This window comes from Trachinotus anak, unplaced genomic scaffold, assembly GCF_046630095.1.
Source record: "Trachinotus anak isolate AG129_WGS33_773 ecotype Australia unplaced genomic scaffold, CSIRO_AGI_Tana_v1 ptg000008l, whole genome shotgun sequence".
Taxonomy (NCBI): Eukaryota; Metazoa; Chordata; class Actinopteri; order Carangiformes; family Carangidae; genus Trachinotus; species Trachinotus anak.
This window is the reverse complement of record NW_027273859.1, coordinates 17,299,326-17,314,079: the sequence shown is the minus strand read 5'-3', so window position 1 is coordinate 17,314,079 and position 14,754 is coordinate 17,299,326. Positions and strand designations below refer to the sequence as shown.

Below are 14,754 nucleotides of genomic sequence, written 5' to 3'. Positions count from 1 at the left end.
GTGTATGTCCTGAAGCATGTGCAGTCTCTAAAGTACATAGGAACGTGCTCTGTATATCCGTGCCCTTTTTAATCTCTCAGCAAAAGCCTATAGTCCCCGGTAAAATAAATGGGATTGACTCAGACCAGCTTTCCTGCCACTGAGCTTGCTCATGTGTGTTGTAAGAAAAGCAGCCCATGCACAATAAGAGCTATAGACTATCCCCAGAAACAAAGAGCTACAGCATGCATCAACAAAGACGGGTGCAATGTTTGTTCGACAGCCTAAGCCAACAAGCAGAATATAATGCCAAAATCCTACAAATGACTGCAGATGGTTTTCAGAGTGCTTGATCCATTCACTACTTTATTTTAAAGCTTTGCCTTTAATAGCATCAAATGTAATGTTTTTATGTTTTTCAACTTCATGTGTACACAAATACAATATTACTTATTTAAAGATTGTTATGCTTAACTTGAACTTAAGTATGTCTGTACTGAGTAACACATCAACATGCCAGTTTCTTAAGCCAATACAGCACTGTAGATCACCATTAAATGTGTGACAATTCTCACTTAGGTTTCTTCACATTCAATTAAATAACTTGTACATCTAAAATTGAGTGAAATTAAGTGACATCAGGATCCTAAATGTCCACCAATTAATCAAAGTTAATGGAAAAGTAAAGACACTGTTTTTGAGAAAGCTCTAAGTGCACTGCATCCAAAGCATGCTGGACCAATCTCTGTATTCTCACGGCCAGAGGCAGGCAGCATACCAGCACACTTGGGTACTGGGTGAGGATTAGGAAAGATCCCTTATCATGCAGTATATAATAAGGGAGTGCGTTCGCAGCTGGTTACACTTGAGCCCAATTACATCCGCTCTTTTCATCCCCTTTAAAAGCAGGGCTCTTCCTGTAGTGATACTGTGGCAATTTAGTAATCAAGTGGTGAGTTTTTCTATGATGAAACTATTATTCTTGTCCTGGATATAGAGAGTTTTAAGTGTGAGTCAACAGCAATCCAAATAAACTGCTATGGATGGTGTCTCTTTTCAAGTTTGTGGACATATTAAATATCTGTGTGTAATTTTACACAATGCCCACATCTGCAGTTACTTGTTCTCCTCTCTTCCCATGTGTGGGGAAGTGGCTGCAAGGCATAGAAGAAGACTGAAATGGCTACATTTATTTTTTCTCCCCCTCTATTCTGTTCCACATCTCACCTTATAGCACACAGTGTTTAGTGCTATGTGTGTAAAGCTTAAAAATTATATTTCATTTTTCTAATCCAATTGATTTTATTTTCCTCTTCAATGTGTTTTTAAATGTTGTTCTGATGCATTTCTTTGCCATATGTAAAGTACTTTCGCTTGCCTGTGTGTTTCTGTGAAAATAAACAGGCTTTGCATTCCTGTGAGCATGTACAGAAGAAGTGTCACATACGAAGCTAATTAGTCATGCTAATTGCGCGCATGTGTGTATGTGGTTATGTGGTTTCTTTTACAGGTTCTAGGTCATACTCAATTACCATCATATCACACTTAGCAGAAACATTGTGTGTGTGAAAACATACACTGGAGTGTGTGTGTGTGTGTGTGTGTGTGTGTGTGTGTGTGTGTGTGTGTGTGTGTGTGTGTGTGTGTGTGTGTAAAAGGAACAGAAACATTCTAATTGACACAAATCACACAGCTCAAGACCTACCAGACTTCCCAGTTTGGATGATGAGGAGTTGTTTCTATGTTTGAGCAGACCGCATCCCTCCATGCCCGGGGCATCTCTGTGGTTTCCATGGATGCGCGGCCCACCTGCGCCCTCAGACGATGAGCGCAGACGCCTCTCCATCCGCATCACCTCATGATAGGGGCTGACACTGCTACACAGAGAGGCTGAAGGACAGAAAGAAATAAGGGGAGGCACAAAGGCAGATTAACAAAGAGAAAGAATTAATTTAACTTTTAACAGTGATTCTGCTTTTTTAATTAAGTTGAGGACAGAGTGCCTACACTAACATTGCTGTGTAACAATAAAATTAAATGGAGGAGGACTGTGAGATTTCAGGGACAAAACTCACCGTCAGACAGAGGACTGCCATTGATAGATGTGAAAACAGACACACAATACCGTGTCCTCTGATAGGGTGAGGGGCTCAGAATGGGTATATCAAAAAGAATATCAAACCTACAGTACACTGGAGACAACGTAACAAAGGCCTGTGCCAGTGTTTGTTAAAATAAATATAGTAGAATTTAGAGATGGGCCCGATCCGATCCTATATCGGTATCATTCATTATTCGGATATCGGACGGACAGGGCCGATCCAATTACCGATCCATATTCCAGTCCGCTGCTTGCGCTGGACCATGAACCCGCCACAGCGTAACATGAGACACGTCACCGATTCAGATTCCATTCCACATCTTACCAGCAACCCGCGGCAACTTCAGTTCGTAACTGAGTGGGCAAATAACGTTAGCTGTTATGGAGATTGGAGATATTTTAGCCTGGAAACGCTGAAAAGTAAGACAGCTACTTGTAATTTGTGTTAAGCCTGCGTGTCGACGAGGTTGCGTCGTACAATACAACCAATTTAATCAAGAACCGGCAGAGGTTTCATGTGAAAGAGCGCCAGGACTTCATGCTAGCTAAGGGACAAGACGACACCACCAGGTGCTGATGCTTTCCAGAAACGCGATAAACGTCCAGCAGACGACCCAAAGGCTAAAGGGATTACAGAGAAATTACTCAACTTCATTATACTCGATGACCAACAACTATTTGTTGTGGAAAATGTCAGATTTCGCAACCTGTTGGAGCACTTGGAGCCCAGGTATAATCTGCCCTCAAGGAAATACATTTCAGAGACAGCTATACCCGAACTATACAATCCTTACAATTGTCCTAATACTTGACCTATTCAGATGGTGCAGCCAAGCTTATTGTTGATGTTTATCATAAGTTTATAATATATAAAAACGTTACACCTGTTGCTACTACCTTAAGTGTAACAAATAAATTACTTTAGAATGCATTTAAATTCAATGCATTTGTATATAATTTTTTACTCCTCTAAAAGGAAGTGCTGTCTGGTTTAGTTTAGCCTCGTAAAGTAACCTTAAGCACAATCCCAGCAATGATAATAATATTAAAGTAAAAAGAGCTCTTGTATCAGAATTTGTATCTGTATCAGCAGTTGTGTATCGGAGTCGGATTGGAACTGAAAAAATGTGGATCGGCCCATGTCTAGTAAAATTATGTTTTTGTTGAGTCCAGCAGACAACCCTGTTGTCCCTGTGGCCCATAAAGTCTGTGGTTTCCATTGCCTGGAATTCAGCTCCTTTCCTGCAAGCATGTATTGCAACACAATGAGTATGTGTGTATAAAAATACACAAGATATTGAGCAGTTGTATCAGTCACAGTTAGAGTTTCCCAGCGATATAAAGATAACAGCCTGTCAAACTGAGCATGTCAGCTATAACTCCTGCTCCTCCTATACTTCCTACAGCAGCATTCGTGCTGGCATGTGTGTAAATGTCCACATTTATGAGTGAAATCTTTATTATTTTTGTTGAATATTGAAGACAGTATTTGAAGTTTGATGATATTCATTAGTTTCCACATCTTTTATTAATGCCTCCAGAGTTTCAACTGCAAGCACAGCATTAATAAAGTGTTATTTCATAATCGAAAAAATGCAATTATCGGTTGCAGTAACTAATCTCTGATGTCTAATTTCTTGGTTAGTGAGTCTGAGTGAAATTGTAATATGCTAACACCCCTTATCAGTTGGCATAATCTATGTCTTTTCCTTAAGGGGTAATAAACTGAGCCAGAATTTAAAGTTTTTCAGTGTCGGATATTGGGTAAAAACTGTTAAAAACATAGAAATGGGCTGCAGATTCACAGAGAATTTTTTTTTTTTTGTTACTGAATAAGCCCTGGCTAAAATAAAAAAACAACCTCCTCTTTAATAAGTAAGAGCAGCTATAGCAGAAGTGAGGGGGATGGTAACAAATCATCTTTGGCTAAGGAACAAGTTTTCAGTATGACACACACTGTTTCACTACTGTTAACCCACAACTGGCACTGATTTATTAGACTGGAGGCATTTTTTAAAATTAACTCTCTGAGTCAGAAGTCTGCTGGAAGGTGTGAAGCTGTAAAATTGTAATATTTATGTTTGGAAACATTTGCAACCTTTATCCAAACCTTGAATAACTAAAGAATTTTGAAGTTGGGGGAAACGTTATGTTGTGCATACTATTCAGTTAGTAGTTTTCAATCATCAAGCTAAGTGAGACATGACTATTGTAATTCTTTGATTCTCATTTAAACTAATTCACACCACCTCCACTTACCAATTTCATGGGGGAATCTCTTTGAGTGGTAATGAAATCGCAAAGATTTTTACTGGACATTCACTCTTTGGTTCAGTCATGCGTCAGGAAGTAATAAAAACAAACAACACTGAAGGAGCAGAAACATGGCATCACTTCAACCACCTAATAAATGTTTACCTCCAGACTCACTTGGTAGAGATCATTGTGAATGTTTTGATGATAATATTGACCATATACTTATGAATGTACATCACCAAAGATTGAACTATTACCTTATATTTTTACAGCTATACAGTGTTTTTCCTTTCATTAATGATGTTTGAAACATGTATTACTTTATTGACTTCATATATGATGGTAGACATACTGTTAACATGTCCAACATGTTCTCTGTTCCTCTGTTAATGAATGACAAAAAGTGATTATGGTAAATGTAATCATGTAATTCTTCTCCAAGTGAGGAAGTAAAGATAAAGAGAGAATGGAATATAAAGCGTATACGTACTCAACAAAGAAACTGTAAGAGTCGGCTACATGTATAGTGAACTTAACAGCTGCCTTTGAGATAACAATCCTGGTCAGCAATGTCAAGGAACCCCTCATCACCAAAGAACGTCAAACAAGTATGAAAGCTATATTTGTAACTGTCTGTGTCTGTGTCTCAGTTATCATGCAGTTATCATCCTGGTTGTGTCACTCCCACTGTACACTTGTCTATGAGTGTGTCAGTGGCTGTGGCCCTTGCATGTAAATCTGTGATTTACCTGCTAGTGTTTGCATGGGTTTCATACCTGCGTGTGGTTTCCTCAAGTGAGATGACCTGGGTTCGTGGCAGCCACAGAAGCTTCCTCTTTCTTGCACAGAGCGCGTGTTTCTCGCCCTCCTTTCCGATTGCTCTGGGTTTGAGTGACAGCCCTCGCTGCGTCCCACACATGCCTCGCTCTCACTTGTGGTCTCTGTGAGGTAACCCGCCTTCCTCTCCACCAACTCTTTCCTCTCCTCTGCTGACACCTCTTCCCTAGCTTCCTTTCTCTCCTCCTCCCTCTCCTTCCTCTCTTCCAGTGATTGTTCCTGCGGAGGTAGGCAGGGTACAGCTGTCTCTGGCTCAGATAGGGAAATGGCAGTCTCATAGTCTGTGTTGTTGGCTGTGCTGGTGTCAGGGAGTAAGGGTTTTTCAGTGCTGGACTGAGCTGGGGTGAAAAAAACCTGAAAAGATGACATATTATTGAGCATGTGTAAAAACAAAATGTGCCCCTAATGACTCAAAAAGCGAACCCAAAGAGAAGAGAACCCACTTCATTTAACAGGTGGATATTTGTGTACTCAATCTGCAATGTGTGTATGTTTAGATAGCACAGTCATGCTGTATTTACTCTTCAATGGCCTAAGTAAAGAGCTTTGTCTTAGCAACTGTTATACTTGGTAGATGATTTCTTTTCCGGAGATACCTGTTCTACCAGGAAATAAAATAGAATAAATTCTTTGAAGGAGGAAAAGTTGGGAGCACAAAGGTGTGAAATATGGAGGACAGTTTGCAGACATACGTAGGTTTTCTTTTTCATGCCTTAGCTCTTTCAATAAAATGACTTTTCATGCCCACTGCTCAATTTTTATGCTACATTTCACAGATTCCACACAGTGGTCATAAATTTTCCTCTTCTGTGGGTTTTGTTCTTGACATCCAAAGGCACCTGTGGTTGTTTTTTTTTTTTTTCTTTTCCTGAAGCACTAATATTGCAATGGCTTTACAAATAAATTCCAAGCAGAAAGACGGATTGTTCAGATAACTTAAAATGCTTGTAAAATGTTGCATTTTAATTATGAAACTTGTTGAATTATTATCACACGCAACCTTTGAAACAAAATGTGTGTCTATACTGATTAACCCATTTCATTTCAAAGACCCTGAGATGAGTCAGAAAGACAGTAAAAAGTGTAAAACAGGGCACACTACCTGGGAGGTAGAGACAGCCACGCTGAAGTTCTCTGGAGCAGGTGGAGGGTCAGGTGGAGCTGTGTCAGCAGCCGGTCCAGGCACAGAGACAGGTCCAGGGGCTAAACCAGATGCAGGGCTGGGAGCTGGCAGAGCATCCTGCTCAGATACAGAATCCTCCGTGATGGGGACGAACTCTGAAGGGGTGATGGCTGTGGTTCGGTCCTCTGATATCATAGGGGACTGAAGTGAGCTCTCACCACCAGCACCAAGCAACTCGCCTGGCCATGACCCTGGGGTGAGCCCTCCTGCCCCTGGAGTGACGGTGGTGGAGCTTGGAGGTTCAAGATTCACCTCTGGAGGTCTGTGGTGGTCGGAGGTTCGGGAGAAGCGGTGGTGAGCTGAGAAAGATTTGGGGAGCAGTTGCTTCTTCTGACGTGATGACCGTTTGTTGTTATTACTGCCACCGCTGTAGTCATCGAGGAACCCGGAGTCGTCACCCTCATTGGCCCCTGAGCCACTGATGCAGTTTATAAACACATTTCGATTGGCTGTGGAGGACGAAGAGGATGCTTTCTCAAAATCCTCGGTCTGTGAACGCGTGATTTTCTTTTGTCTGTGGCTGCCAAACCCAAATGAGTGGCGTGACTTGGGACGTCCACCACCTTCACTAAACCCTGTTGACACTGATGTTGGTATCGTCTGCTGGTTATTTCCATTTGCGTCAGTGCCCTGTGTCAGTGGAGGTGTGAGGTTTAGGTTGATTGGCTGGACACGGGGTTCACTGTTCCGTTTAGCTGTGAAACTAAGAGATGGAGTACGGAAAAGACTCCGGCGTTTCCCAGTACTGCCAGAACTGGAGTTAGTGCTGGAGGGCGAAGAAGTGTGGACGCCATTTCCCACTCCGCCTGAAGACGGAGAGGAAGGGAGAGACTCCTGCCTCTTACTGCTGCTGCGGCGGAAGATTGGCAGGCGGGACACAAGTGTGGAACGGCGTGAGCCTGATTCACCCATTTAGAAGCTGAGGCAGTGGGGGACTCTGAGGGAACAATCAAACACAAATAACATTTGAATGTTTTTTGGAAATGAAAACAGCTTCACATTTAGAATGTAACCAAATGAACACCTGGTCAATAGTATTAAATTTTGCAAATCTGAGTAGTACGTGATTAATAAATGATAATACACTTAATATCTGAGTCAGTCACAATTTTGACCATGCAATATGCTTTCTACTATGGCACATGAAAAATCTCTACAGCTCTGGGGTATAGACTAGATTACATTAAACCTCTATCTTATGTTACATAGTGATTAATCTGTTCAGTTATTTGATTAATTGTTCAGCCTGTGAATTGTCTAAAAATTGGGACAGTAGCTAACAAGGTGACTGCTTCAAGTGTCTTTCAAGTGTCTTTCTCTGGCCCACAGTCCAAAACCCAAAGATAATAATTTTCCAGTGACAAAAAACAATGAAAGTGAAAAAAAAATCATAACCCTGCTGCAAACTGTGGTGTGTGTTGTGATAGATTTTTGATATTTAGGCAGTGCTGTTTACTGTTGTTGTTGCTCTCCATGAAGTTTGTATGTTGAAACCATGTCGAAATGCAACTGCCTAAAAATGTATACAGCCAAAACATAAATTCATTTCCAATTCTTTCCATATAAAGTGGTTTTCAAATCTGGTACATCTACACATGAGAAGAATAAAGACAGGACTAACAAGGGAGAGCAAGAGAGACAGAGACTGAAAGAAAGTGAGGGAGGTAAACCATACAGTGCTTACTACTTAATTGTACTGGTGCTTGCATTGGTTCTCACCCATAGACTGTAAAAAGTAGATATAAAAGTTCTCACCGTGTCTTTTCATGAAAAAATATGATATATTGACAGAAAAATAAACAGGAATCATGGACATAGGAGTCAGGGAGTTATGTCAAGCCTTAATGTCCTGGCTGGGGCAGGGCTACATTTGGCATATTAACAATCTACCCTTTGAGAATAAAGTCTAGGGTGTCAGGTAGCTGATTTATGCAGCAGTCATTAAATGTCTAAAATTTGACTGTTAGCAAGCCTCTCAGTTAACGCATTAAAAGCCAGGTTAATGTCTCACTGATTGTGTGAGCCGACCAAAGTCCCACATGTTGAGGCATAGATTAAAGGGAGACATTCATTTCAATAAATACTCACGTTTTCACTGTTTTCTGCAGTTAATGAGCCTAAAAGTGACTGTGTGGTCCTCGTAATGTTGACGAAGCTGCCCCTGTGAGAGCCACTGAAGTGTTTTGTTTTCAATCTCTGTGTAATAAGCTTACATTAACACCCTTTACTGAAGTGGCTTATGAGTGTGTCGCCTCCTTGAAAGTAAATTTGATCAAGTTCTAAATAAACAGTGATGCAGTTCCTATTTTCATACCAGGTTACCTCAGTCTAATGTAAAGTAAATAACGATGTCAGAGACAGAGGAGGCCAATAACATTTATAGTAATGACATCGTAAGCAAACAAATGAGATGCACATACATTATAAAATGTTGTTATACTTTGCTCTGTCTGTCCTGGGTCACTTCGAGCCGTCGGTGTAAATAAAAGCTGCAGGTTAGCAGCCTTGTCAAACACTTTGAAACATTTGAGATTTTCTTTTCAGATGAGCCAGCATTGAACACTACCACACAGCCATTTGACCAGGTCATGACAGTCTGACCCCAGTTCCTTAAGACCTGGCAAACATTTTCCAACTAATTTGAGAGAGATTAAAACAGACTGAGAACACAGCTTTTATTTACCACCCATCAGCAGTAATAAAAAAAAACTCTTTGAATCAATGGCTAAGAGGTGTCAGGCCTTCTGCGTAGGAAAATGTCAAAGATAAATGCTCACGGTAACTGACCAACTGTTAATGAACTTACCTACAATTGTATCTGGCATTAATGGCACTAAGCAATAAAGCACAGGCACAAGAACTCTGTCCAGGCTAAGGTTTTTTCTAAGGTACGTAAAAGAAAGTAGTTCTGCACTGAAGCAGCGGCTTACTTCCTCTCTGCTCAGCCACTGCAAAATAAGTAAAATTACCTTTGTTAGAGAAGCAAAACTCTACCACATCTCAGTTCCTCTTCCCTTTGCTCTATACTGCAGTTATTGATAGTGCTGCTGTATTGAATAACACAGTGCAGTGCAAACACACTTTGATTTTCTGTGAGTTTTATTGGCTTTCATTTGAATGTGGACTTATAAACTGACTGAAATAAATTAAGCTCATTCAGAGTGGACTAGACTAATATTTCTGAGCTGTGCAGACACCTGCTGGTTTCTAAAGTGCTTCATTTTCTCAGTGTTTCAGTAGTTTCATTTTCGGGCCACCATGCTCATTCAGAGTCAGCCAAATGCTACTGATATTGATTGGTAAACAACACAATGCCAATCAGTGCAACATTGGTGTAAAGGGTGTGGAGCATCAGAAACACCCTAACAGGTTTTGGCCCGATAGGAACTTCAAAAAAGAGCTGTTTTTATAACATTATTGTTATTCTTAACAACCACAAAGATACAGCTACTCATTGATCTTTCTCCTTACAAAAAGTTTGTGCTCTGTTCAATACCTTGTAAGATTTTCCATTAACGACAGAAAGATAGTGCAGGGCTATTGTGCTCGACTGTAGCACCATTTTTCAGTTTCAAAAACAGTTCAGTTTAAAAAAAAATTGATATTCTCACATACAAAACACAAGATATGTTGGTAATGCACTGCTTTGAAATCAATAGCTCTAGGAGTTCAGGGGAGCCCCCTGCCATGCGCCTAATGATCACACCATATGCCAAATAAACCAGCTTAGCTTGAAGTCTTTTATTCCTGCGCTACTGTATCGTTTGCGCCGTCTTATCAACACACCCTAAAGCCTGAGCCTACAATATTTACATAGAGTAATTTATCAGAGCGCTAATGTATGAGTCCAAACTCCCATTACAGTGCAATTTTACACTGACACGTGATTGTCAGTTTGGAAGAATAAAAGGCGTGTATGGGGTGTGAATAACTGGGTGTTTCCTATACAGCAGGTTCTTTTTCACAACAGTATGCACAAACCAATATCTTCTGCTACATGTCATGAAAGACATATAAGGCAACACTGTAGGCTATTGCTTAGTGTGGAGTGGAAGCTGAAAACAATATGCTTCATAGAAGCTTTCACAGTGCCCTGGTGACAGATATGCCATCATCCAAAGACTCTTCTGCAGGGTGTACATTTTCATAGAAGTTAGCTGGCTCCAACGTTGGGGTGGGTGATGTGTTTAAAACAAAACATCCAAATATTTTTGACTGAATACCTCTATACTGAGACATGGAAATATAAGATGGCAAAACATGTACAACAGTAGTTGACTGATTCCAAAAATTTACACTATTTAGACATCTAAGAAAATGATTTTCAGACCAGAAAACACAAACATAAGGTACATTTCAATCGTTCTATATTTCATTGGATAAACTGTATTCAAAATATTTTCCCTCATGGCAGGCAAAACCTTATCTGTGCAAGCGAGGACATGCGGTCAAAACAACACACTATCTTGAGCAAGAGGTCGCCTTGTTAACCAGTGGCTCAAATGACAGATGTAATCTCCTACCTCTGGCGCAACAAAAACATTGCATTCCTAAACACATGACAACCATCCAGTTTTGGGCCACTGAAGAAACCCTTTCTAATTCAGACTACACATCCCATTACATCAGCATCAGTGTGACATTTGGATATTGCACATGTTAACAAAGAAAACTCAAGCGAGCTCAATATGCCACATAAGGAAACAAATGCAAAAGGACAGAAAACAAGCAAAACATAAGCAAGCACTGTGACAACACATTCTGTATGTCATACTTAGAAAGCATGCTGAAAAAAAAAGAAAACACATTCACTAACTTGACAACATATGCATGGCAAAGAGAAATATGCTGCAAATAGGAAAAGACAAGCAGATACAGATATGCTGATGGATGTTACCAAAAGACAAGAGATCGACAAACCGGTAACACAGGATACAATTACGTAACTCAGATAATGACGTCTGTAGCAGAGCAGATATGTGATAGATGGTGAAGAGACAAACATTCTTATTAGGTGAGGTCGATGTTATTAATCAGAGCCTAAATTCATAGCTACAAGTCATAGTACTGAACTGATGCAGGTTGTACAGGAATATAATATGATGTCATGATGGGGGTAATGAATAAATATTGATCACTGTGATCACAGAATATACTGAACAGTGTCATGGCACATGCTAGAATAACGACTTCTTCATCTGCAAACACTGCATCAGTGTTTCAACAGGCCGACCACAACTTGCAAATATTTACAAGATGCATTTGACCAAAAATGGGTTATCTATAAATCTCGGAGCCCAAGCCAAGACAACCCTTACGCAAGACACACAGAAAACCTTAGGCAAGGTAATGTTATTCCATCAGAGAAATGTAAAGCAGCAACCAACAGTTTCTTTCATTATCAGTTAGTCTGACAATTATTTTTGAATGATCAATGAATGATCGATTGTTTCGTTTACAAAATGTCAAGTATGTAGTAGTTAAGTATGCCCATAATTATTCCCTGACACCCAAGTTTTCATCTTCAACAGTCAAAACCCCCAACGTTTGAGTTACTATCACAGAAAACCAGGAAACTAATATCTAAGAAGCTGGTGAGTGAATTTTGCTTGAAAATGGACTTACACAATAAATCAAAGTTTTTGACATTAATTTTCTGTCAAGTAAAAATTTTTGCCCCAGGGCCTCTGAGGAGGTTAATCCTCATCTTTAGCTGTAAAATAGGGGTGGTCATTACCACAAAATCTGTGTCTATTTGAGCTGATAAGAAGTGGTACAAAGCAGTACTACTATTAGTAATATCAATACCAATATTGATACTGTTTATTGTTAAAAACAGCCAATGTACTCATGTCAGAGAGAGAAATATGCTGTGATTTATGAGGTGAATTCATTATTAATATGCTAATTCTGGATATTTTAATAACCATCAAATAATTTGTCAAACCTGACACATTTCTATTACATATTCGCTGTTAATGATTTAATCACATGCAAGTTTAAACAGTTTCTAATGGTAACAAATGTTCATGATGTGACTTGAACGACAGAGGTTGTCACTCCATGCGTACACACAGCAGCAGCAGAGGTGCAACTATTGGAGCACTAAGAACTGTTCATGGTCAGGATGTGATCCGAGATCAGGTGGATTCATCTTTTTTTATATCAGTCGTACTGACACGAGTATCAAAATTCAAAACAAGGGATGCAACTAACAGTTATCTTCATTATCAGTTAATCTCACAATTATTAATTCTATTAGGACAATCAATTGTTTAGTCTACATTAAAAAGAAATTCCCTGTGACTTTTTCACAGAGCCAAAACTGTCCACAGTTCAAAACCCAACAAACATATTCAGTATACAATAATGTGAGATCAAGAAACAGCAACTAATTCTTAATTTTGATTTGCTGCAAATAAAGAATATTTTATATCAACTAAGTGATTAATCCACTGATTGTTTCAGCTCTAAGCACTAGTGGTATACTATGGGCATGCATCTGCATGTCCCCACTGAAAATATGTTTTTACATATTTGTCATGTATGTATTTACAGTGGTTGCTTATATTGTGGCACCTTATAATGATGGACACTGGGGGTTACTCCACGTTTTACAGTGTGTCTACAACATCAAAATGACAACAATGAATGGGCCTTAGCATGTTGTCACTGTGTGCTCACAGTGTGACCAACAGTCCCTACAACTGTCCAGCGGGCCCGGGTGCTTTTTATTCTGCCTACGAATTATTCATAGGTGGTTATCAGATAATACAGTCTACATGAGATGAGATGCGGACAGGTACATCCATGTAACCAGCAGCTGCAGCAGCAGCAGCAGCAGCGGGACACCAACAACTGTCAAACCGAAACAACGCTTTGAAGCCCGCCGAGCTTAAATACAGACTAGCTAGCTGTGCCAATACACCGACACTCAGCCGCTGACAGTAAAACCCCTGAACTAATGATATCTACGACATTAGATCAGGAAAATGCCCTGCGTCGTTTTTTCCCCCGGGCTGCAAAGGTCACCGGTGTCCAGAGGAAACACCGTCCTGTGGTCGGGCTCCAGCCGGGCAGGCTAGCAGGCGGCGGACAGACACCAACGTCCAACATCGTACGTTACCTTCAGCGGATTCCCGGGGTCTCTGCCGAGGCCGCTCAGCGCAGAAACAGCCGAATATATCTTCGCTCTGCGGTCATACGTGTTATTGCTACCCGCATATGGATTTCTGTCAGTGTACGATGGTACTGAAACCGTACCGAGGTAGCACCTTGTGTGGCGCTGACGCCAATGTTACACCTCAGTGACGTGGAGCCTCTTTTCCTGCTTCGTCTCTTCCGCGTTGCACCGACAGGCCCCGGCCGTGACGTCCTACCTCCCCCTCCTCCTGCTCCCGCAGTTCAGCATCATTCAGCAGGTGGATGGATGGATGGATGGATGGATGGATGGATGATTCAGTCTTTCTCTGGCGAACACCATCGCTACATCCATTGTCATTAAAATCGACCCCTCTAATTATTAGCCCTATAAGTAATATTATAGGTAAGTCATATTTTGACACATGTATGCTATGTTTTGTATATAAGAGAGAATAAGAATATAATACTATATAGGCCATACATACTTAGTTTTAGGCACTACAAGTAAAGTGAGGATGCTTTTAAAAATAATTCCATGAACAGTTTTTATTTGTAAATTATCTTACAAAGTGCTGTGACCACCAACATCTGTACACTTGCATACTTGCGCACTGACTCCATGATGTTGAGATCAGGGCTCTGTGGGGGCCACACCATCTGTTGCAGTACCATTGCAGAAGGCTACTAAATACTATATGTATATGTACTACATGGTAATAATGAAGTGCATTAGGATAAAAAATTGCACCTAAGGGCGTGGAATTGGGTAGTGGTAAGAGTCACAAGTCTGCATATAGCAGATAGTGGCAATAGCAGTGATATATGAATACAGGATTTGCAAAAAACTAAAATAAACTCAATTTTGTGTAATTTTTTCTTGAACATACCATCAACTGACAGTAAGTAAAGACAGCTCCAGAGCTTAATGAATGCTGTCTCTCTCATCTTTCAACATCTTATTTTATGCATGATGCATTCTTAAAGCAAATGATCCAGTCTGAGAAGTGTTACAGGACAAACATCCTAAACAAACCTCAAAAAATTAACCATTTAAAAGAAAATAACTTTTACAATCCTTCCATAGGACCCAGATAAGTAAATATGGAAGATCTGTGGTCAGACAGCTTTTTGAAATTATAACCAATCTGTAAGGAATAACGGGGAGCAAATTCGAATGCAAGAACAGATATACTTAACTGGCATAAAGTCACTGCCTGAACATTTGCACAAGCCACAGCTGTTAAATGTATCAGAG

General features: G+C 40.2%; 1 protein-coding gene across 1 annotated transcript in view; it reads right to left on the bottom strand.

The window, feature by feature from the left end:
* Window positions 1–14,044, bottom strand: part of ccser1 (coiled-coil serine-rich protein 1) — a 117,802-nt gene extending 103,758 nt beyond the window's left edge. The window contains exons 1-4 of the mRNA XM_071483155.1: window positions 13,483–14,044; window positions 6,276–7,293; window positions 5,113–5,527; window positions 1,685–1,869 (exon numbers count right to left, since the gene is read on the bottom strand). Coding sequence (XP_071339256.1) covers window positions 1,685–1,869; window positions 5,113–5,527; window positions 6,276–7,268 — 1,593 coding nt within the window. The 5' untranslated portion in view covers window positions 7,269–7,293; window positions 13,483–14,044. The remainder of the gene's footprint in view (window positions 1–1,684; window positions 1,870–5,112; window positions 5,528–6,275; window positions 7,294–13,482) is intronic.
* Between the last annotated feature and the right edge of the window lie 710 nt (window positions 14,045–14,754).